This window comes from Adiantum capillus-veneris, chromosome 27 (assembly GCF_014529385.1).
Source record: "Adiantum capillus-veneris isolate H3 chromosome 27, ASM1452938v2, whole genome shotgun sequence".
NCBI lineage: Eukaryota > Viridiplantae > Streptophyta > Polypodiopsida > Polypodiales > Pteridaceae > Adiantum > Adiantum capillus-veneris.
The window spans coordinates 65,410,127-65,434,440 of NC_140957.1; the positions used below are offsets into that span (position 1 = coordinate 65,410,127).

General features: G+C 47.9%; 1 protein-coding gene across 5 annotated transcripts in view; it reads right to left on the minus strand.

Moving 5' to 3' along the window:
- Positions 1 to 625: 625 nt before the first annotated feature.
- The window catches only part of LOC147422119 (NAD-dependent protein deacylase-like), a 94,520-nt gene continuing 70,831 nt past the window's right edge, over positions 626 to 24,314 (minus strand). For 3 of the 5 annotated variants that reach the window (XM_086502501.1, XM_086502503.1, XM_086502506.1), the window contains exons 7-11: positions 3,222 to 3,359; positions 2,797 to 2,994; positions 2,629 to 2,720; positions 1,846 to 1,945; positions 626 to 968 (exon numbers count right to left, since the gene is read on the minus strand). In XM_086502501.1, coding sequence (XP_086358627.1) covers positions 1,855 to 1,945; positions 2,629 to 2,720; positions 2,797 to 2,994; positions 3,222 to 3,359 — 519 coding nt within the window. In that variant the 3' untranslated portion in view covers positions 626 to 968; positions 1,846 to 1,854. The other 2 variants (XM_086502505.1, XM_086502504.1) reach the window with 2 other exon arrangements.

The window sequence follows — 24,314 nt, forward strand, 5'->3', positions numbered from 1 at the left end:
TATTTTCCATAGAACAAGAAACCACTAAATAACAAAATCTTTTCCTCAGATTGCTAATAGATGGTCTACATTAAGGAGCAAGCCTAAATCAATGAATTGGTGGCATATAAAACTTTCAGACACTTCATGTTTTTCTTTTTTGAAAAGAAGGTGTCATGTAGAGGTATTCCCGTGACAATGGCACATCTCATTGCTCAAGCAACTGCAAAGATTAGTGCTGATAGTCAAGGGAAGATCGCCTTGTGGTCATCCCGATAGAACAACGCTAGCTCGTAAATGGCCAGCAGCAAGATTCTGGCATATCAATCCTTCCGACGCAGTGCTTTCAAATAGTGTGCCACTGTATGTGGCATCACCACTGGAGGCAGGGGGGAGTATCTACTCATATGTTATATGAGGAAAAGGAGGATGAGTTGAAGGGCATAGTAGGTGTTGCTTTATAGACCTTAATAAAGAGCACAAGCAATCGTAGATGGCGCATTTGGGGCCACAAACGTTTTCAAACAAGTTCTTTAGCTGCAAAATCTGCTACTTTACCAGCATCACTTTATGCTTTCATTTTCTTTGTTCTATTGCATTATTGTTGCTGCTTTCCTCAAAACAGGAGCATCTTCTACAGAGCCAATCTACAAACAAACTTGTACTTTAAAATGTATATAGATCTTCAAAGGTCGGCAAGCTAAGGCAGCTCAACGAGGCAAGATATTTCAAATTGATAAGCTAACATATTACATTTCTCACATAAACCAACATATTCTCCTTCTTAAACTTCCATGTTTATTGCAGGAAGCTTCACATGCCGCAAGTTAATTTGTCATAAACAAATACTCCCCTCTTTGACAATTAGTAATGCTATCAGCAGTAAAGGTCTCACCGCATTGATACTACTTTCTTCGACAAATTTTACTAGTAATGAACATCTCCTTTTGGTGACACTGCATGTGGTCTTGATGCCACTTTGTTTTTCCCTGAAGGAATATTGAAGCCAAAACCTCCAATCAAAATTGGAAAATTTATACTTCAATGTAAGTGGATAACTAAAAAGCATGCCAAGCTTTGGTCCTATTAAAAAATATATTTCAACATGTTTGCCTGAACAGATGAAGTGCATAAATTCAAATAGAAGAGGGACAATCAAATACACGATAAATAACAATAAAAACATACATAGTACAACTGAAAAGCAACATATTGGAAGTCTCTATTTGAAAGCTTTCTTTTCTAACACATTGTGAACGAGTTACTATCGGCTTCTTAATTCGTAGAATTATGACAGCGGCTTCTATCTGAAGTGTTTGTGACACTCATATGTTATGTCCCCAGACATCAGTATGGGCGCGCGAGCGATGTCCGGCCAAGTGTGAAAATAGCCACTTCTTAAGTGAGTTTTATAAATAGGACTGGGGTCTCATTTGTGAAACAACTCTCCCCTAAAGAAGCAAGAGACCTATACAACAGGCTTCCCTTCGTTGCAACCATCCCGAAATCTAGTTCAACTTCTTGTATAAGCTTCCATAGCAATCCCCTGCACACTTGTGTATACCATCTTTCATCTATAGGCATTATAATAGACATCTTCCCGTTGTTTGGAATAGTGTGCGTCTCTCCCAGATGTCTCACAAATGAGACCAGTGTCCTATTTATAGGACTCACTTAAAAAGTGACTATGTTCACACTTGGCCAGACATAGCTCATGCGCCCATCCTACCCATGATGTTATTGTGATTTGCCAGATTCACAAGTTCTCTCAAAAGGTGCACAAGTATGTTTTCTTAAAAGGTGCACCTTTTAACATCCTAGCATTTCCAACTTTCTTTCAAAACTGGTGTATATAAAATATTTTACCTTCAATCTTCATGAAGTCTCTTCATTAATCCCAAGATCATGGAGTCCAAGCCCAAGAGCCCGCAGAAGGGTCTCTCCTGACTTCCCTTGAAACTTGAAACTGTGGCAAAACAACTGATATTAGGCTTCACGGATCATGGTGAGAGAACTGCACATAGACTTTGGCCATTGGCTTGGTCTTCACCAAAAGAAACATAGAGACATGCTGTCTGCAACAAGGATATTGTATATACCCCATGCTACTAAAAACCCAGACTCTTCTCGTAGAGAGAGGACCGGGATCTGAGCCAGACACCATCAAGACCCAAAGGAGAGACTAAGTCAGCTCTGTTCAGATCCAGGCAAATACCAACAAAACCCAAATTCCAAAAAGAGAAGTGGATGGGCCACTACTATCTTAGAGCTAGTGGAGAGGGAGAGAGGCTTCAGAGAGGGGACTTGATTGAGAGGCTTAAGACTCGCCAGGATACATGCGAAAGGAATATAGAGCATACATGCTTTGTAACCTATGGTCTCGTCATTTTGGTCAACTGCAAATGGCAACAATACAATTCATTACACTTTATTGATGCACATGTATCTGTAAAGAAGAATGTAACTCCATCTACGAATCAAATAGCCTACAAGCATCAACAGCTAGACCAACAAGAATTCTATGATCTTAGTCATTTCCCTCTATTCATGTTAGAATCACAAAATCTCAACACATAAAAATTATTGCAGATCTTACTTTTTCCTAAATTTGAGACTCCTTATCTTTTGAAATTTTAAAAACGAGGTAACCTGCAAGCTCTACTTATGGGTGTATCTTCTAAATTGAACTCAGCAACATCGCCACCACCCCCTTTTACAATTGGCGCAAAGCCTGCGGCAGGCTGTACAAAAAGATAAAATTTGTATTAACTCCATGCAAAACTTGAACTTGAATGGAAGTTGATATAAAGAGACAACCTGCACCACTGCTGAAGTGCCTATCACAAGAAGGAGGTCGCAATGGTGCAAAGAATCATAAGCTTGCTTGATGATATCAGGAAACAGACTTTCACCAAACCAAACCACACGTGGCCTCAAAAGACCATTGCATTTCTTACAGTGTGGGAGCTGTATGTTTGGAATGCGGGCATCTTTTTCATTAACATCGGGCGCACCCTGCGCATGTATAAAAAGTTGCAGCATGGATTTTTAGCATCGCTCTGTATTTCTGTACAGAATGCTCTCCAAACTGATGAATCAAAACAAAAGGAGACATGCATAATGTACAAACTTCAGCAAATAGCAGACCTCAGTACGTTACAGCACCATCAGTTCATGCACACGTCCATGCATACATATGCTAACAAGCATGCCTTGACTATTGATGAGCTTTGTGAGCATACCTTGCCTTCAAGAGCTGGACAGATAGGCATGTCAAGGTTCTCATTTACATCCTTACACGTGAGGCAACAAGTTTTCCAAAGAGATCCGTGTAGTTCTACAGCTGCACTTCCAGCCTTTTGATGGAGTCCATCAATATTCTAACAAGAAAAAGTGGAGAGAGTCACTAGCAGCAACATTTTTATTCTTCCATGATTCATGCTTTGGCATCCATACTTGCTTCTATATAATGACAAAGTAAGGTTTGAGATGTAGAATTCGCATAAACTTCTCCGGTTGACCATGAGTCAGAATGTGATGCATAGCAAGCTAAGAGATGGTCAACTCATTTTCCATAATTACTTTGCTCTGCTGGACTCTGTTCTGCTTCTAAGCCTCATTTTGTGGCCAACCACCATCATGAAATTGGCAAGACACTTGTGTTAATGCTACCACATAACCTCCTTATTCAAGAGGCAAGTTCATCTATAAAAGCAGCCCTTTTTCCCTCATTTTCAGGATCACCTCATTGCTGAAATTACTCTCTTCCCCTTAACCTCTACATGCTACCTCTATATCTTCCTCAAGCTTTACATGCTACCTCTCTCTCTCTCATTCAAGCTTATAAGAGGAACGAAGACATTGGAGGAGGTGTTGCCAAAATAATCGCATAAAGGAGAATGCATGAGGAAGCCAATGCTAAATTTTCAGACTCCACTCCCACGCATTTCAAGCGCTGGATAAGACACCCGGTTGTGTGCCCACTGTTAGGCCTTTGAGAAAGCGTGCACAGACGGGTGAGTTACTCCAACACGTGAACGTGTGTGTGAGTGAGACCGCATGTGCAAGCAAGGGGTAACCAAGTACTTGTTTGGTCTTGTTTGCTGGTGATTGATGCTCAATTTTCAGCCTATACACTTGTAATTCTGGAGGAATAAACATTTTCCTATGAGGGGACCCGGCCATTCTGGGTCAACACTGTGTCAATCTCAATCTTCTCTCTCTATCCCTCTAATCTGTCTCTTAGTCTTTCAAGTTATCCATATCTTTACGTATCTACTATGCTATATCTCTACAAATATATGCCCCTCTCTCTCAAGCTCTAACCGGAGCTTCAGTTGCTGCCAAGGCTGCAGGTGTTCCTACAGTACGCGTTGTGGTTCGTGACACTCATACCCTCCCGAAGGTGGTTCTTCTACCTAGGGTGAGTGGTGGGTGGTTACGCCAGAGGGTGGAGTATTTGGAACTCCCAAAACAGTGCCTCATTTGCAGGAAGATGGGCCACTTAGCGAAGGCCTATCCCCGCAGGAGATCTAGACCCGCAACGCATGCTCAGCCCCCCAAAGCTGAACAGTATCCAAGACACACAAGCTGGCACTTTGACATAGGCCAGCAAATAGCCAGCTGATGGTTGGCAACAGGTGCTCGGCCGCCGTCGACAGGGACGAGCTCGCCCCCCTTGGTGGCCGTCCTCCTCCAGCCCAACAGCATTGGGTATTGACAGGGAACCATTTCGACCCTTTGCAGGGGGAGTCCCCTGAGGAGCCTGCCTCCACCTCAGCTTCACCGCCGCCACCTCCTCCCCCCCTCCACCTTCAGACTCCTCGGCTACCTCCCCCCCCCCCCCCCCCCCCAACCTTCCGCTCTCCCCCCCCCCCCCCCCCCCCTTCCTAGGCTGGGCCCTCAACCTCATCAACTGACCTATCCCACACCCCTCCTCCGACACAGGGAACTAGACACCCATCTGCAGCTCGGCGCTCTCTTGGTAGTGCTTTCACTACGAGTCGAATGGCTCAGGAGGGACAGTCCTACTTGAGGACGCCACTTCTATACAAGCCTCTCCTTTTGCATCAGTTTCCCGTGGGCTTACCAGCTTTGACATTGGCTGACGGTGGGAATTCTTTGACTACAACTTCACCCGTTTCCTTGGCGACCCATCTCCTGACCTTGAGGTAGCTTGCTTCCGAGTTCACGTACTCTTCCTGGCAGCCAGAGGCACCGATGCTTTGGACTCAGTTGTAGGTTTCTCCTTTCTGTTGTAAGGCAGGGATCACACAGGGTTGATCTTGCACATAGTTCTTGATTGGCTCTAGGTCCAGGCTATAACGTTCTCACAGGGGACCTAGGGGTGACAATTTTGATATAGACACTTTGGCCTCTAGCCAAGTCCAGTGTGACGCCACCGGATGTAGCAGGATTTAGACACCTTGTGGTTCACTTTTTTGCTGACACTCAGAGCCCTCCTTGCTATGTATTTGCACATGAGGATTCTTGGACAGAGGATGTAGCCCTACGAGTTGCACGCTCTACTTGGGCCTGGGTGGGACAAACACTTCAGACGGCCTCAAAGATAGTGAGGTTGGTTGTTGTTGCAGCATCTGTCTTTTCTCACTGATCCCATGAGGATTGTCTCATGGAATGTGCAGGGTTTAGGTGGGCCCTAGTTTTAGCGCCAGAGGGGTTGCTAGGGTCAGGAGCTTCAGAGATGCCTTGTGGGTGGCATGATTGATATTCTTATGCTTCAGGAGCAGCATCTTTGTGAGAGCCGTACTCAGCGATGTGGTCAGATTCTGAGTGGCTGCTATGAGACATCTTGGTCAGCTGCTTTCGGGCTTGGAGGCATCCAAGGAGAGGTATGTATGACTATTGCAGACTCATGGTAGTAGGCCATTGTGGATAGAGGTATTATTGTGCCTAGCAAGGCCCAATGGATCACTATGCAGGTTCATGGTTGCCTCAAGGGATTCCTGAATATTTATGCGCCCAATGTGGCGAGTGCACGAGCTAAGTTTTGGTCACATATTGTAGAGTCATTGTTGCATGCAAAGCAATGGTATGTTGGGGGAGACTTCAACGTGTTGGAGGACCCCTCAGATAGGATTGGAGGTAGCCATGCTACTCTGCAGGGGGCTGAGTTGGTAGCTTGGGAGCGTTTATGTATGGCCTTGAGAATTTTAGATGTATGGCAACATGCAAGCTTCGTATGGCCCCCAGACAGCTTATCTTTCTCTGGCTCTAACCGCAAAGTAGGAGGAGTGAATCTATCTCGGATAGATTGCTTCTACGAAAGTGACCGCATTTGTGACATGGGAGGATCTGTTTGCATTCTGACAGGGACTTCTTTCTCAAATCATGCGCCAGTGATTCTTACTGTGACAAACAGACAGAGGAGTGGGAGTGTGATGCTGCGCATCCCCAAGAGGATTTTGCTAGATACAATGCTCAGAGAGCGGGTAGTGGCACTTTGGACAGAGAGTTTGGGCATTCAGGGTACCCCTACTAGCACAATGGCCACTCTACTTGTTGAGCTTAGTTGCTACTTCCTTCAGAAGTCTGTAGATCGCTTAGCTGCACCCAAGGAGGAGGAGAAGCGGCTCAAACGAGGCATTGCTTCCTTACAGCAGATGCAGGAGCGCCACCCTGACAGCCCTTGGTTAGAGGAGCAAATGCAGTAGGCTCGCCAGGACTTGACCACCATTGAGGAGCGGCGGCACGAGTTTGCCTTTCATCGACAGGCATCTCAGTGGACCCAGGTGAGCGACAAAGTTACTCGCGATTAAGACTGTGGGGCCTTGCCATGCGCGCACCAGTCTTAGCTAGTTGAGGCAACCTGGTGGGTCAGTTGCTTCAGAGCCTGAGGATATGTGTGCAGCTGCTACTGACTTTTCCCGTGAGTTGCTTTTAGTTGAGCCACAGTCAGAACGCCATGGTGCATGCAGAGAGCAGGTTTGGGCATAGATGCCTTGCCTAGTTATTGAGGAGATGCGTAAGACTTGAGATGCCTCTTCAGCTAGAGGATCTCCATGTCACAAGACTTGGGCACCCCAAGTCAGAAATTTGGCATGACACACGAGAGAATCCCTTAAAAACACGTAGAGGTATTGGCCTTAAAACCTAGTGCCCCTTTCGGTATTTCTTTATTATATTGATGCTTGAGCAAAGTACAACACTCGAGGGGTCCTCTCCTCTAAGACTCTACGTCGAGATGCCGTGACGAGTGAGGCCCCTTGGGTCTTTTTATTCTTACAAGGGATGCCTTAAAAAGCAGAGCCCCAAAAGCTTCTAGCTCAATAGCAAATAACCCAAAAGCAACTGGTTCCAAAATCCGTACAAGCTGCCATGTCAACACCTATCAACGCAAATCACGAAAGTCCGTACTATCTGCCACGTCAGCATGCCCATACTATCTGCCATGTCAGCTTGTCCGTACTATTTGCCACATTAGCCTACTCTGTCAGTGGGTGGTCATGCCACATCATGGTTTTGTGACATACCCCCCTCTTGGCCCTCGATTACGCCTGCAGAATCAGACATAAGCCCTAATCCAGTTTAGTAGACACTGACTCTAAGTACCAACGCACTAGACAACACAAATCCAGCACTTGTACAAAGACGACAGTCACATTACATTCAAATTATATCACATAGAGTCTAGGACCGTTGGCAACGTATTTAGCAATCACATCTAGATCCGCACCGGACCTCATTGATGTCGGATTTACTAATCCCATATTGCAATCACGTCCATAGATTTCCTTATGACTAGGACCATGATTCTTGGCAACGTATTTAGTAATCGCATCTAGATCCATCCCGGGTCTCAATGATGTCGGATTAACTAATCTCATATTGCGGTCATGTCCATAGATTTTGCGAGACCGAAATGCTACAGTCATTTGGTCAATCATTCCATCTGCACTCAAACGTTGTCATGTGCGTGTAATCATTTTCGGGGATCCCAATCCATCAATCACACATTGAGTTCATACTGAACAGAGTGGTTCAATCATTCAGTTCTAGCTGTGTGGCCATCTCATCCCTCCAGAACTCTTGATGCGCTCACGACAGTTCCATTCAATCATTCGTCATGATTCAAAGTTCATGATTCTTATCGTTATCAAGTTCATTCTAGAGCTGTCATTGCTCCAAAGTAATCATCATCTCATTCTCAATCCTATTATCTTGAATCAATTGATTCATTCTTGAGCTGCCATTGTTCCCAATTGCTTCCAGATGCAAATTTCTTGCCATGTCATCCTCAATTTCATCTACAAAACACACAAAATTTCAAGCAAATGGTTCACCTCGTTGCAAAAGAGTCGATGTCCGGCTCCATGCTTCCAAATGCTTTCATATGCATGTTCCTCGCTCCTAATAGTTATCTGTACACAGATAACAAGAGCTACCAAAAACATTAATTCCACACATACTGATATTTTATGCAAAAACCCTAATTTTCCAAAGTTGTTGGATATAAGATTTTTTTGCGTCAATGCGTAGAGCTTCTTGAGAGAAACAACTTTTCCTTCTAATGTATGTCCAAATTCTCAACCATCAAAGAGATCTTCAAAAGGTCTTTTGGCAAACTTCCCTGTCGAAAATTTGCTCTATTCTTCATTCTGTTCTTCAATTCCCGCACCAGATTTCAACTTTTCTTTGCTTGCCCATTCAAAGGTGTTATCTCTGTCAGATTCTCCACGAGAACCCATGTGTAATGTGGGACTCTTTATGGGGTATGCCCAGTAAGATAGAGCGATGAAGACAGGAGCGCGAGAGATGCGCGATGAAGTAAGGGTGGGAGTGGCTAATAAGTCAAGGGTTAGGACACGACGATTCTTTACAAAAAATTCCAAAGTGCCCTGTCTGCTCTTTGATAGGACCGGTATGCTTTGAGAAAAGCACATGTCTGATGTTGTGATACCACTGTCACAAGACTTGGGCACCCCAAGTCGGAAATCTAGCACGACACACGAGAGAACCCCTCAAAAACACTTCACAACTTTAAATCACATTTCAATTTACTCGACACGGCCGGGTATAGTTCCGTGCCCAGAGGTATTGGCCTCAAAACCTGGCACCCCTTTCGGTATTTCTTTATTATATTAATGCTTGAGCAAAGTACAACACTGGAGGGGTCCTGTCCTCTCAGACTCTATGTCCAAATGCCTTGAAGAGTGAGGCCCTTGGGGTCTTTTTATCATAGTTACAGGGAATGGCCATTTTTAGGTCTTCGTTCCCCGTTCCCATCCCAATTTACCGTTCCGGATTCCCATTGTGTGTTTCAGCGTGAGTATCCGAAAGAAGAAATGGCATTTCATGCATGTTGCCGTTCTGCGTTCCCCCTTCCAATTTCCCGTTCCGGGTAACTATGCTTTTTATTCTTGCAAGGGAAGCCCCATAAAGCAAAGCCCCAAAAGCTTCTAAACTGAAAAGAAAATAATCCCAAAAGCAACTAGTTCCAAAATTTGCCAGAAAAAGCAATTAGCACAGTTTGCGAAAATCCGTATAAGCTGCCACGTCAGCACCTGTTAGTGCAAATCGCGAAGGTCCGTAGTGTCTGCCACATCAACCTGCTCTGTCTATGAGTGGTCATGCCACGTCATCGTTTTGTGACACTCCATGAGGCCCTCAAGGCACTCCCCCAAGGTAGTTTCCCAGGGGAGGATGTTTTGACTCCCAATTTTTTCTTGGAGTACTGGGAGCTGCTTGGTTTGGATCTATGTAGCACCTACCAACACATTTTGCACATTGGTGAGATGCCTGACAGCATGAGTAAGAGTCTGATATACTTTATTTCCAAGAAGGAAGGCTCCTTGGATATGATTCGGCAGTGGCGACCCACCACTATTCTCGACTCAGCCTACAAAATCTTAGCAAAGGCTCTGAGTTTGAGGATTACGCCGCTACTTGAGAGCATTATACATGAGACTCAGACAGATTTTGTAAAGGAGCACACTATCCTTGGCAACATCTTTACCTTTTGGGAGGCGTCTGCACTCGCACGTCTCCGAGGAGAGGATCTTGTGATACTCCTTGATTTTGAGAATGCTTACGCCAGAGTTGACTGGGATTTCCTCGAGGGCACTCTGCGCAGGATAGGCTTTTCACATGCTTAGATCAGAAGAGTGTCATCTCTTTACAGATGTGCGCACACTCAGGTGCTCTTGGCAAGGGGAAGAGGGAAACGCTTCATGCTCACGTGTTTGTTTAGAGAGGGTTGCCCTCTTGCCCCCTTCCTTTTTCTCTTCTATTGTAAGGTGCAGCGAAAGTGAATGTTGAACTTTGCTCAAGATGAGTGCTCCAAACTGTGCTCAAGGGTTTCTTTTACTTATGCAAGAGAGAGCCTTCCGTTCCTTTAGTGAGAGAGTGCAATGGACACAAACAAAGTGGTGAACACTGTGAATGAATGTGCATGAGACTGAGAGATAGAGAGAGAAGAATACGACACCAGAATGTTGTCAAACACCTCCTCCGAAGGCCCCACTCTCTATGGCGAGAGCGGTCTACTATTGATTGCACAATCTCTACAATTCTTTGGACTTGCCGACGATGTCAACGACGAGACGGGCTGAATCTGAAAACGCTAATGGCTGAAATCTGCAAATCTTCTATCTGCTGAATTCTGACTCTATGTCGATGACGACGATACAACGACGACGCGCTGAAAACGCGGATGCTGAAATCTCTGTTTTCTGGGCTGAAACTACAAACTGTGCTAGATCTGACCATGCGGCGAGGATCTGCTGCAGGAAGGTGAGATCTGCGAGGTTCGGGTCTGCTGGGGGTCTATGCTGAAAACCGAAAACACTGGTGTTCTTGTTGGTTCTGTCGCGAAGATCTGTAAAAACACTCGTTAGTCTTGCTGATCCAAAAACGCTAGGCTGAATTTTGTCCTGCTGTGGAAACGCTAGGAAGGTGAGATCTGCGAGGTTCGGGTCTGCTGGGGGTCTATGCTGAAAATCGAAAACACTGGTGTTCTTGTTGGTTCTGTCGCGAAGATCTGTAAAAACGCTGGTTAGTCTTGCTGATCCAAAAACGCTAGGCTGAATTTTGTCCTGCTGTGGAAATGCTAGGGATCTGCTGTGTCTGCCAATGCCGAGGGCTGATCTGCAATGCAAAAACGCCAGGCTTGGAGATGGCTGAAAAACGCTAGGTTTGCAAGTTTACAAAATGCTAGGTTTGCTGGGAGGATCTTGCTGAGAAGGTGCTTGTTGAACCTTGGTTCCTGCTGCCTCTTCTACCAGAAACTGCTAGCGCTAGGGTTTCTTGTATACTCGAGGTTCTAAATTGCCCTACCCAGTTTCCAACAAAAGTCGCTTAAAAATAATAAGTGGAAAATGTCAAAAATAGGAAAAATAGGTCTATGCACTGTAAAAATGCTCCTGATGCGTTCTGACTGAAATCTGATGGTCCTGTTGTGTGCAACCAGAGGATATGCATCTAATCTAAGTGCCTAGACACGCACGGTCTGCGAACAGACTCACAAAAGTGCCAGAACACTTCCTAATCTAACTGAACTGAACCCATGTCATGAAGTAGATTGTCCACGTACACATAGGAATAGATGTGCACGTGACATCCCCTCTTTTTCAAAGTGAGGTACTGGTACCGAACTGTATGGTGTCGAGGGAGATCGCCAACAGCGTCTGGAAGCCTGGAAAGAACTCTTCGCCGGCCCACTCTGATGCGTGGGTCATGCGATACTTGAACTCCATAAAGGTCTGCAACGCTTGCTTCTTTGGGCTGCGTTGAAAGCGACAAAGTCGTCTGTGGCTCCTTCAATGCATTCCCGAAACCACTTCCAACACAAAAACATGAACAGACCCATCCCATGTAAAGTGACTGGAAAAATTCTAGTCCTTCGAAAAAATTGTGCATGCAATGTAGATGAACAAAGTGACGGAGTGCCAAACCATTCATCAAACACACGCAAACAATGAGGTCGAAACTTGACTTTCTGATCTAAATCAATCAACTCTGGCAAATCACAATGGAAATGCCGATGCCTGATGCTCAATCCTTCTTGTGCTCTTTCGGATACTGTGTCATGCCAAGGAAGCGACATGGAATGTGAAATCCTTGGGTGCAAACATTTTTATCTTTTCATGACATCCGTGCTCATTCATGAGTGAATCGTGTTCATCATACAATATGGCATGCCTATATAAAAAGGGATCACATAAAGACGGTGACTAAAATACAGGAAACCATCACGAATAGAACACTCGAACAATGCGTGCTGACTAATCATTCGAACACATAATACTTCCTGTGGGGGTTCTTTGGACCTCTACTCGAGAGCCAAGATCGGCTCTTCGTGATCGATCGAATTTGCAATGAGGTTAGCTTCACTAGACAAAGTATCAACTAAACCATCATCCTTGTGAACAATCAGGTCTATATCCTGCAAATCATCATGCTTGTGAATAATCACATCTTTATCATCCAAATTATCATGGTCGTGAGTAATCACATCTTGATCATGCAAATCATCATGCTTATCATTATCATGCAGCTCATCATGCTTCTCATTATCATGCAATTCATGTGTGTCGTGCTTTAGAGAAGACAAGACTGAGAGAGTCTCCTCCTCCCAAATCTCTTTAAGTTGCGCCTGCACAGTAGAAAAAAGTAAGACCAATGCGTCTTTTCTTTCGTTGTGCTCGCGCTCTATTTCGGCTCTTCTTTCTTTGTGCTTGCGTTCCATTTTTGCTGTTCTTTCTACATTGCTTGCTTCGCGTTCTAACTTCCTGTCCATCATCATCTTGTCGAAAGCTTCCATAGGAGTTAGTGCAATCCTTGGCGTAGATGGGGAAGAGAGAGGGTCAGAAAAACCTCCCGGCGGGGAAAACTCTTCTTCGCCACTCCCATGCTCACCACCTCCATGCGAAGTATCCATTCCGCTTCAAGTGATGACCATCCACTGAAGTCGTGGGTTCTTAAGTTCACGAGGAACTTGGGTTCTTGTGGGTCTTGGATTCTTGCGTTCTCGAGGGTCTTGAGATTCTTGAGTTCTTGGGGTTCTTGAGGTTCTTCTTTAGCTTGCAATCTGTGTTAGAGAAGGATCTTCTCTTCACCCGAGCTCTTCTCTTTCCTACGGACGCACCCCTTGGCGGCCTTGCACTCACACCAAGGTTGCTTTTTCCCACCTCACGTCGATTGGCCGGCCGCTAAGTGCACGGTCCGCTCTCAATGAGTGAAAAGAGAAACAAGGGGAGGCTGGACAAGCCTTCTTTCTTGGGTTTCCTATCACTCTTCTAAAACACGATTAGGAATCGACACGCCCAAAGGACTTGGGTTACGTGCAACCGCAACAAGCAAAAGATTTCTTGTGGTTCTTTCCTTGAGTGATGCAGAACACTGCCAAAGCTCTGATACCAATGTAAGGTGGAGCGGAAGTGAATGTTGAACTTTGCTCAAGATGAGTGCTCCGAACTGAGCTCAAGGGTTCCTTTTACTTACGGAAGAGAGAGCCTTCCGTTCCTTTAGTGAGAGAGTGCAATGGACACAAACAAACTGGTGAACACTGTGAATGAAGATGCATGAGACTGAGAGATAGAGAGAGAAGAATACGACACCAAAATCTGTCAAACCCTCCTCCGAAGGCCCCACTCTCTATGGTGAGAGCGGTCTACTATTGATTGCACAATCTCTACAATGCTTTGGACTTGCCCGACGATGTTGACGACGACGAGTCGGGCTGAATTCTGAAAACGCTAATGGCTGAAATTGCAAATCTTCTATCTATTGAATTCTGACTCTATGTCGATGACGACGGCGATGACGACGATGCAACGACGACGCGCTGAAAACCCAAATGCTGAAATCTGCGTTTTCTGGGCTGAAAGCAGTCCTCTGACAACAAACTTCCCAAGAAGGGCTCTGCTCTGTTGTGCTGGGTCGATGATCCCCAACCCCCCCCCCCCCCCCCTTGAACACGGTAAGGTGATGACCTGCCAGGCTACTTTGGTCGTGCCGAACTCCAATGAAGCAACTTCCTCCTAATGGACAAAAGGAGGGGAGCGGTCTACTGCTCAAGGGACAAATCTAGGCCAACTTGACAACCCAAGTAACCAACCGCAGTCCCTAGGGAGTCTATCTAAAACGCTCACCTTGTGACCAATCAGGCGTAGGAGCACTTCCAACCCAAAAAGCTACTGTCTTCCTCCAGTTGATCAGTGCTCCTGATGCACAACAGAACACCTCAAGAGCTTGCTCACACCTGTGCAGATTGGCCTCCTAGCCCTCCAAGTACAAGGCTGAGTCGTCGGCAAACTCAACGTCAAGAAGCTCATATGCCCTAATAGGAAGCTCAGGACCACGCAAGCCAACCTACTGAGACGTCAAAAAATTGCTCATCGCCTAGAACAAAAGAGGAAGGGGGCTAGAGGACCCAACGCGTGAGCAAGAAGCATTCGGCTCTTCCCCCTGCCAAGAGCATCTGATTGTGCGCACCCCAGTAGAGAGCTGACACACCTCTGATCCAAGCATCTGAGAAACCCAATCTGCGTAGAGTGTCCTCCAGGAAGTCCTGGTCAACTCTGTCGTAGGCCTTCTCAAAATCGAGGAGTACCACCAAATCCTCTCCTCGGAGACACGCGAGGACAGACGCCTCCCAAAAAGTGAAGATGTTGTCAAGGATACTACTGTCCTTGAAAAAACCTCTCTAGGTCCCATGTATAATGCTCTCTAGTAGTGGCTGAATCCTCAAGCTCAGAGCCTTTGCTAGAATTTTGTAGAATGAGTTGATGGATGGAGATGTATGGAGCAGCCATTGGTGTCTATGATTTCTCGGATGATTAGGGCCTAAGTACCACATGACATCGTTAGGGCCGACCTCGTTGCTCCTCCATTCGTACTGGAGGTACTCACTTAATTGGTTTCATTTATGCATAGCACCTACGCTCTCCCTAGAGGCAGATATGCTCAATTAGCACTAGAGTCTTCACGACAACTGGCCTTGCAGGGAGAGAGATCATGTTGGTATGCAGAGCTGGCATCTTGGTTTCAGTTACATGGCTTTAGTATGGATCGGCTACCCCCATTTCACTATTCTCAGGATGCACTCTCCATCTCCCTCACCAGGGCAAAGATTACCAGGCTCATCGGACAGGACTTGATTTAGCTGGATACGAAGAGGACATGGATACAGCCTGCACATGAGTTGGGTACGAAGATGGCTTTCTATAGAGAGCATCTTCTCCAGCTTACGGAGGATGGTTTTGTGATCAGACCAGGTACATGGATACTCATCTATCCCACAGGATACGATCTGCTATTGGTCAGATACGCACATCCTCACATCAGCTAGAGATCGAGACAGACAGATTTAGAGGAGTACCCGCTGAGTCCAGGATTTGTCAGGTGTGCCAGATAGAGCCCGAGACAGAGCTACATTCCATATGTCACTGTCCAATATACTATGAGATACGAGGCCGCTTTCACTGTCTAGTCAAAGAGGGTTTTGGACCACTTTCTAGAGTCAAGAGATACCAGGATCAAAACTGCCTCGGATTATATTTACTGGAGATTCGCAGACGCAGAGAGGACCTCTTGAAGAGGGGTCCAATGAGAGAGAACCAGCGACAGCGGCAGATTATAGATTTCTTTCAGTCACAGACAGAGGAGTTCGAGTAGCCCCGGCAACATAGCAGCACCAGAGGCATACTGCTTGATCGGCCGATAGAGTTGGGGCGGTCTCGTCCCTCACATATGAGGGGGCCCTCTCGACATCGACGCACATTGCGACCGAGGATCCATACCATACTGGCGCAACATAGGAGACGTCCCGATAGAGTGCTTACCTTGGAGGACATTGAACATCTACAGCTTTTTGATACTAATGTCTCTACTATCAGAGAGCTCCATTGTATCAGCCCACACGCTCTCCCCCTCCCCCTTTGTATCAGCTTTCACCCCACCCCTACCCACTATTTTCTTCTCAGTTCTTTGTACTTTTTGTACCCAGACCTGGTATTAGATTCACCACATGTAACCTTTTAGTCTCATAGGTCATTTTGGCCTTTTTGAAGACGTTAATACTACATTTCATTTCATTTCTATATATATATATTCAATTTGAGTTATGTGCAGATTTTGTTCGTGTTGACAATATAGTGGTTTAAACACAAGTGACATATGGCAGGCCTAGACTACATGGCTATAGAGCAGCAAAACCCACGTTGAAGTGGATAATGTGAATATAGACGCACACCAAGAAATGGTAAGCTCATATCATGAATGGGTGTTGATGATATACATGTGGAGTTTTGATGACTGCCAGTTTTGTACATCACTTGTAATGGAATTGGCTGTACACAATTTTTTGCAGCAGACTCATGGCATAGCCGCAACTGCTGTTACAATGCTATTTTGTTACAATACAATTATTTTACTGACTGTTGTTACCATGCTGTTTTGTTACAATACAATTTTCAATGGTTGTTGAAATCATCTATTGTGTTGATAAATGAATCAGCGACGACTAGTCCTGTTTCGTTTCTTGTGTAGAGATTTTAATATGTATAGTCCTTGAAGGGTACTGGGCTAAAACTGTTGCTCTGAGCACTCGTTGTTGCTGCCACACCTCGCGCAAGCCATCGCTGCCTCCCCTTGCTTCCCTTCGTGCACGCCCTGACCCTGATAGCCTGCCTCATCCGCCCCCTCACGTGGTGCCCTGTGCTGCTCGCCCAGCATGCTGCACGTTGCCCTGAACTGCCCGCCTGCCCGCCCGTCACACGCCCCCTTCTTGCGCTACTCGCAACCTACCCCCCATCCCACCCCCCCCCCCCCCCCCAACTCCCTCCGCGTGCTCTCCTTCGGAGTTGCTTTACAACGGCATCGGCTTGCCGTATCACTTCGCCTCACCCTCATCGACGCCCTTGACTCCCTTTCGCTCACCTTCGCAACAACAGACATGGAGGATTCTGCTCCGCCACAGAGGGACTCCACTGCAGCCCCCTCGCTCGACCCCGCAGAACCCACCATCCGACTTGCTCTCTCGTCGATAGAGCAAGCGAGCTTAGAGGTAGAGGTGGCGCGCCTTCAGGCCACCTCTTTTATTTGCAAGATTCTGGCACCAGACCCAGCAGAGGGGAAGTGCGCGATCTCTTTCAGGACCGCCTTCTTGCAGAGGTGCGCAAGATTCTCGATGTTCAGATTCTCAGATGTGGCTACTAGTTTGAGACTCCCGAGATGGCATCCAAGGTCATTGCGATGAGCCCCTTGGCCATCCGAGCAGTTCAAGCACACTTTCAATAGTGGCGCCACGGTTTCGACCCAGCTACCGACTTTCTTGTCGAGGAGGCAGACTTGCCCATCTCAGTCTGCTTCCTCGGCCTGAGGAGGGCGTACCTTCCGCTCCTTTCCAGGATAGGCTCAACGATTGGGACTGTCCTGGAGACACCTCGCATGGTAGCCGCCGTAGCTGCCAAGGCGGCCGGCATCCCCACAGTACGTATTCTGGTTTGGGACACCCACACTCTTCCGAAGGTCATCCTACTACCTCGGGTGAGTGGAGGTTGGTTTCATCAAAGCGTCAAGTATTTGGGCCCCAAATCAGTGTTTTATTTGTCGTCAGATGGGCCATCTTGCGAAGGCTTGTCCACGGAAGAGACCCCGACCTACACCACAGGCTCAGCCCCAACCTTCAAGGGCTGGCCAGCAGCAGCAAACAGAGTCACAAGGTACGCAGGTAGAGCCACCCTCCGAGCCTGGGTCTCAAGCAGAGAAGGGCTGGCAGCAGGTTCCTGGTCGACGTCGACAGGGGCCACCACGCCAGCTTGGCACTCAAAGTGGTCCGCAAGTTCCAGTCCAGCAGCAGTGGGTGCCCACAGGGAACCGATTCTACCCTCTTCAGCAAGACGAGGTCCCTGCTCCACCCTCCACCTCAGCCTCACTTCCGATAGCCCCTCCTCCCCCCGAGTTCCCCTCTGCCCCTCCACCTCCACCTCCCCTTGCCTCTCCACCTTGCCCTCCTCCCTCTGCCACTCCCCCACGCCCCCCCCTCTCCTCCTCCTCCTCCCACGAACACCCTTTCTTCCACATCTCCTCTCGCTCCTTCCCGCAACCGTCCCAAGGGGCAAGACCTTCCTCGACTGCTAGGAGATCTCTTGGCAACACTTTTCCCATGAGTCGCTTGGCGAGAGAGGGACAGCCTTTCTTGCGACCCCCCTTTCTGGTGCAAACGTCTCCCTTTGCAACAGTTCCTCGTGGTTTGACGAGCTTCGACGTGCGTCGTCGTTGGGATTTCTCTGCCTACGACTTTACACGGTTTCTCGGCGACCCCTCACTAGACCTTGAGGCAGCTTGCTTGAAAGTTCATGTACTGTTCCTTGCAGCTAGAGGGATAGAGACCCTGGCCTCAACGGTTGGCTTCTCTTTTCCCCTATGCGGCAGGGACCAGTCTGCGTGGACTCTAGACTCAGTGTTGGAGTGGCTACAGGCACAGGCCCTCGAGCTCTCTTATCACATGGAAGACCTAGGGGTTCCAAACTTAGTTCAGACTCTGTGGCCGTTGGTCAAGTTTTCAGTGACACCTCCAGACTCAGCAGGATGTAGACACATTGTGGTTCGTTTCTTTGCTGACACACAGAGCCCGCCATGTTATGTACACATACATGAGGACTCCTAGACATAGGAGGTTGCTTTGCGCACGGCTCGTTGTACTTGGGCTTGGGCTAGACGCTCTTTGCAGTCACGCCTATCTCGGGGACGCTCAAATGCGGATTACTCCCCATCCAAGCCTACCTCGAAGATAGCACGGTTAGTTGTTGCTGCAGCATCAGTTCTCTCTCGCTCCCCATGAGGATCGTCTCATGGAACGTCTAAGGATAAGGTGGACCCAAGTTTCAGCGCTAGAGGGGCCGACTGCGTCAGGAGCTTCAGCAATGCCTTGTGGGAGGAGAGATTGACCTTCTTATGCTACAAGAGCATCCTCTGTGTGAGAGCCGCATTAGACGTTGTGGTCAACTTTTGCACGGGCAGTATGAGACATTTTGGTCAGCTGCATTTGGACCTACGACTATTGCGCACTCTTGGCAGCAGGCCACTGTGGACAGAGGGATTATTGTGCCTGGCAAGGCTCAGTGGATCACTATGCAGGTTCATGGGTGCCTCTTGGGTTTCCTGAACATCTATGTGCCCAATGTGGCGAGTGCACGTGCAGAGTTTTGGTCTCACATTGTAGAGTCTCTGCCGCAGGTAGAGCAATGGTACAGTGGGGGTGACTTCAACATGTTGGAGGACCCCTCTGACAGGATTGGAGGTAGCCATACTACAATGCATGGAGTTGAGTTGGCAGCTTGCGAAAGGTTATGTATGACTCTGCGGGTTTCAGATATGTGGCAGCATTCTAGCTTTGTGAGGCCCCCAGACAGCCTCGCCTTCTCTCGTTCGGACCACAAAGTGGGAGGAGTGAATCTATCTCGGATAGATCACTTCTACACTAGTGACCACTTCTGTGACTTGGGTGGGACAGTTCGCATTCTGGCTGGGACTTCTTTTTCGGACCATGCACCAGTGATCCTCAGAGTCACAGATAGACAGAGGAGGAGCACGATGCTACGCATCCCTGAGAGGGTCTCGCTGGACTCTACGCTCAGAGAGCAACTAGTGGCTCTTTGGACAGAGGGCTTAGACATGCAGGACTCTCCTGCTAACAGAGTGGCCTCTAGACTTACTCAGCTTAGTCAGCTATTTCTCCAGGAGTCTACGGCCCGCCCTAGCTGCAGCAAGAGTGGAGGAGCAGCGTCTTCGACAAGGCGTTGCTTCCTGCAGAGGATGCAGGAGCAACATCAAGCCAGTCCCTGGTTGGAGGAGCAGTTGCAACAGGCTCGCCAGGAGCTCGCGAGCATAGAGAAGAGGCACCATGAGTTTGCTTTCCATCGACAGGCAGCTCGATGGACCCAGGTGGGTGACAGAGTGACAAGGGCTTTCTTTGAGACAGTGGGGCCCCGACATACGCATGCCAGGGTCGGCCAGTTGAGGAGGCCTGACGGGTCAGTTGCTTCATAGCCAAAGGACATGCGTGCAGTTGCTACTGACTTTTACCGTGACCTGCTGTCAGCATAGCCTCAGTCAGAGCGTTAGGATGCATGCAGAGAGCAGGTTTAGGCACAGATGTCTTGTCTTGTGACTGAGGAGATGCGCTAGAGGCTTGAGCTGCCGCTTCAGCTAGAGGAGCTCCACGCGGCCCTTAAGAGCACTTCCCCGTGGTAGCTGTATAGGTGAGGATGGTTTGACTCCCAGCTTTTTCTTGGAGTATTGGGACTTGCTTGGCTCAGATCTCTGTAGTGCTTTTCAGTACATCCTACACACAGGAGAGATGCCTGACAGCATGAGGGAGGGCCTGATTTACCTCATTCCCAAGGAGGGTGGCTCCTTGGATGAGATTCAACAATGGCGGCCCATCACCATCCTCAACTCAGCCTACAAAATTCTTGCCAAGGCTCTAGGTTAGAGGATTCGGCCACTTCTAGAGAACATTATACATGGGACACATACAGCTTTTGTCAAGCAACGTAGTATCCTTGACAACATCTTTAATTTTTGTGAGGCATCTGCCCTCGCACGCCTCTATGGTGAGGATCTGGTGAATCTTCTTCTCGATTTTGAGAAGGCCTACGATAGAGTTGACTGGGACTTTTTGGAGGGCACTCTACGCACGATGGGCTTCTCTGATGCCTGGATCAGAGGTGTGCCAGCTCTTTACAGACGGGCACATAGTCAGGTACTTTTGTCAGGTGGTAGAGACGATCGTTTCATGCTCACACGTTTGGTTAGACAGGACTCCCCTCTTGCCCCTTCCTCTTTCTATTCTATGCTGAGGTGATGAGCAAATTTTTGGTTTCACAGCAGGTTGCTCTACGTGGCTTAGCGCTCCCTATTCGGGGAGACGAGCTACTGGATGCTAAGTTTGTAGACCACTCACCTTTGTACTTGGAGGGCCGGAGGCTAACTTTCACAAGTGTGAGCAAGCTCTTGAGACCTTTTGTTGTGCACCAAGCACACTGATCAACTGGAGAAAGACAGTGGCTTTCTCGGTTGTAGTGCTCCTACGCCTAATTGGCTGCCAGGTGAGGGTTTCCGATGGATTCCCCCAAGGACTGCAGTTCGATACTTGGGCTGTCAGGTTGGCTTGGACTTGTCTCCTAAGCAGCAGATTGCCCCCCTCCTCCTGTCCATCAGGAGGAAGTTGTTACATTGGAGCTCCGCATGACTTTCTCTGGAAGGCAGAGTTGTAGTGGCCAACCAAATGTTGTTGGCTACTATGTGGTACATCACTTCTTGTTGGATCTTTTCAAGTTCCTGCATCAGCCAGGTAGAGAGGCTGATCAGGAATTTCCTTTGGTCAGGGCGTGACACTCGGATTGCGCGGGCCAAAGTGGCCTGGCAGGTCATCACTCTACCTTGTTCTCAGGGGGGGTTGGGAATTATAGACCCAGCACAGCAGAACAGAGCCCTTCTTGGGAAGTTTGTTGTCAGAGGATTGCTTCCAGGGGAGAAGCCCTGGAAGGAGTTTTTGCTTCAGCGGCTTAGTGCTAGAGTGCCTCAGGCTAGAGGCCCCTGGAGACCTTCGACCAGATGGATTTTCACAGAGATACGCAGAGTTGACCTGAGCAGGAGACTAGAGGACCGTTTTGCTGTGAGTCTGCTCCGCTCCTGGGAGCAGCTGCGGAGAATCCTGAAGTAGCATCAGCCTACTTGCACGGAGGAGCGCCTGAGACAGCCCCTTGTTTAGAACCCCATGGTTAGCACTCAGAGAGGCCACTTGGTTGGTAGTAGGCCTCATGTTTCTTGGGGTCCCATGACAGAGGGTCCAACACACGCTTTAGGTGACTGGCTACAGTTCTCATGCTTGTCAAAGGAGCTTAAAAGCATCCAGCTACAGGGCATGAGGGGGGTGTAGAGCATGTGTCAGGACATCAAAGAGGCAGTACTAGCTGAGTGGCTCACACCTCTCGAGTCAAGAGTGTCCAGATGGATGGGAGCCTTCACACGACTTGAGGTCCTCATCACAGTTCGGGCTTGCTCAGAGACTGTACCCTCCCTGTTTTTCGAGCTACAGGGTGAGGGTCGTTTACACCGAGTTTCAGTAGAGGCCCACAGATGGCAGACTGCTGCTTTCAAAGGATCTGAGTTGTGGGCATCTGTGGGAGGACAGTGTCATAGATCCTGACCCAGCAGCTCTTGAGACTGGCCATTGGAGGTTGTGGGCTTGTGAGAGTTGTCCACTGGCACGAGTGCAGTGGGATCTTGGAGAGTGGTTTTGGAGGGACCCTTTCTCCTAACCCGACCATCCAGGCGTCCCTTTCTTGCAGCACACTGTTCGACTCGGACGTCACATACTAGCAGCACGGAGAGAGGCTCATCCTGCTCAAGCACCTCATTGGCAGGAGGAGGGTCTCACAGTTGAGTTCTTGTCAGCTTTTTGGGCAAGGTTGTGGGACGCCAGACAACCGCGGCGAGTCACTTTGATTCCAGTGGCTAGTTCCACATCGAGCCACAGCAATGGGGAGCTGGCTTGTACATAGTGGTCTCTCGGCAGCTTGCGTAGCTTGTGACCATCCTGTGGAGAGTCGGCATCATTGTCTTTGGGATTTTCCTTTGGCACAGCAGGTTTGGCTTCGTGTCCTTCGGCTAATGCCAACTCTTTCCACAACACGGCAGTACACTTGGGGGACAGCTGCTTGGTCCACTCTCACGGGCCCGGCACTTCAGTTTGAGCTATCCTCCACCAGCAGGATGATAGTGATGCAAGGGAGTCGACCTTCAGTCCAGCCTGCTACAGAGCTTACTCCACAGGAGTGGTGCACTGAGAGAGAGGAGTCTTGGGAGCTCATCTACAGCCTGACACTCTGGTTCATCTGGCGGACCCGCTGCTTCTGTAACAAACTTGGACACCCCAAGACAAGATTCTACTGCGACACAGTAGAGATTCACTTCAAAACAGTTCACAATTCACAATTAGGTCGACATGGCCCGACGTAGTTCCGTGCCAAGAGGTATTGGCCCCAAAGACCGGAGCCCCTTCCGGTATTTCTTTTTCTATTAATCTGTGTTCGAAGTACAAGAGAGCGGGTAGGTGCTCACTCTCAGACTCTGCATCCAGATGCCCTGAGAAGTGAGGCCTTGCCCACTTATTTAAAGAAACAAGGGATGCCCAAAAGCACTTCAACTTAAAAGCTTACAACCTCAAAAGCAATTATCCCAAAAGCTGCTTAAATCAGCCAGCGTATTTTCAGGAAATCCATACGCAATGCCACGTCAACAAATCAGTGAAATTTGCGCCGCATTTTTCGGAATTCCATACCATTGCCACGTCAGCCTGTTGGCGCATATTGACGGGGTCCGTACTGCTGCCATGTGGCATCCCTGCCCCGACCACTAGGTATATGTCTGGAAGCTTGCCACGTCACCAATTTGTGACATAACCCCCTCTTGAAAGCATTGTAATCGCCCTCGATTACGCCTACAAAACATACAGAGGCCATAAACTGTCTTAGCCTACGTCCCGTCCGGGTGCCGATAGAACTGCCTCTGCTTGTGATCCCATCCGATTGAGTGTAATCTCGAGCCGCGCCGCCAATTCAGGTGATATGAAGTTGGCCTTGGCTCCTCCATCAAAGAAAATCAGGGCTTCTTGATCTTTCACTTTGCCCCAAGCTCGGCAAAGTTCTATACTTTCATCAATCGTGCTTGGGTCAGTACCCATGCAATCTGGAACCAGTCCTACTTTCATCTTGCCTTTTCTTCCAAGTTCCTCAGCTGCTCTCGAACTCTCTGGCCTGGCTTCATTCTGTTCTTGATGTGCCTTTTTAGGGTACTTCGCGGACACGTGCCCATGTTCCCTGCATCCGAAACACTTCCCCTCTTTGATGTAATTGGCCCTCTCTCGAAGAGTGAGCCGGGGTCGTGAATCCTTGTCTTTCTTTTCTTGGGAACTCTCTTTCTACTTCCATTATTAGAAGTCTGAGTCAAGATCTCATCCGTGGGGTAAGTCAGATTGTCCAAATGTATGGCATAACCCCGTTTCGCATGACCCATCAATTCTTGAATAGAATTCGACTTTTGTTCCATGCAGTAGTCTCGGATCTGTGTAGGGATTCCGTAGCAAAACCGCTCAATCTGTTCCTTAAAGAGACCTTCGTAAATGAAGAGGTTGGTAGAAAAGAGTTTCAAAATCTCTCGCAATAAGCGTCCAAAGAATCTCCCTTGGTCATCCGAAGATGATTCCAAGCGGTTCGTATATCTCGTACGTACTCCCAAGTCAGCCAAGAAGAAAATAAAGAGCCTTTTGAATTTCAACCATGTCATTGGAGCTTCCTTCCTCAGAA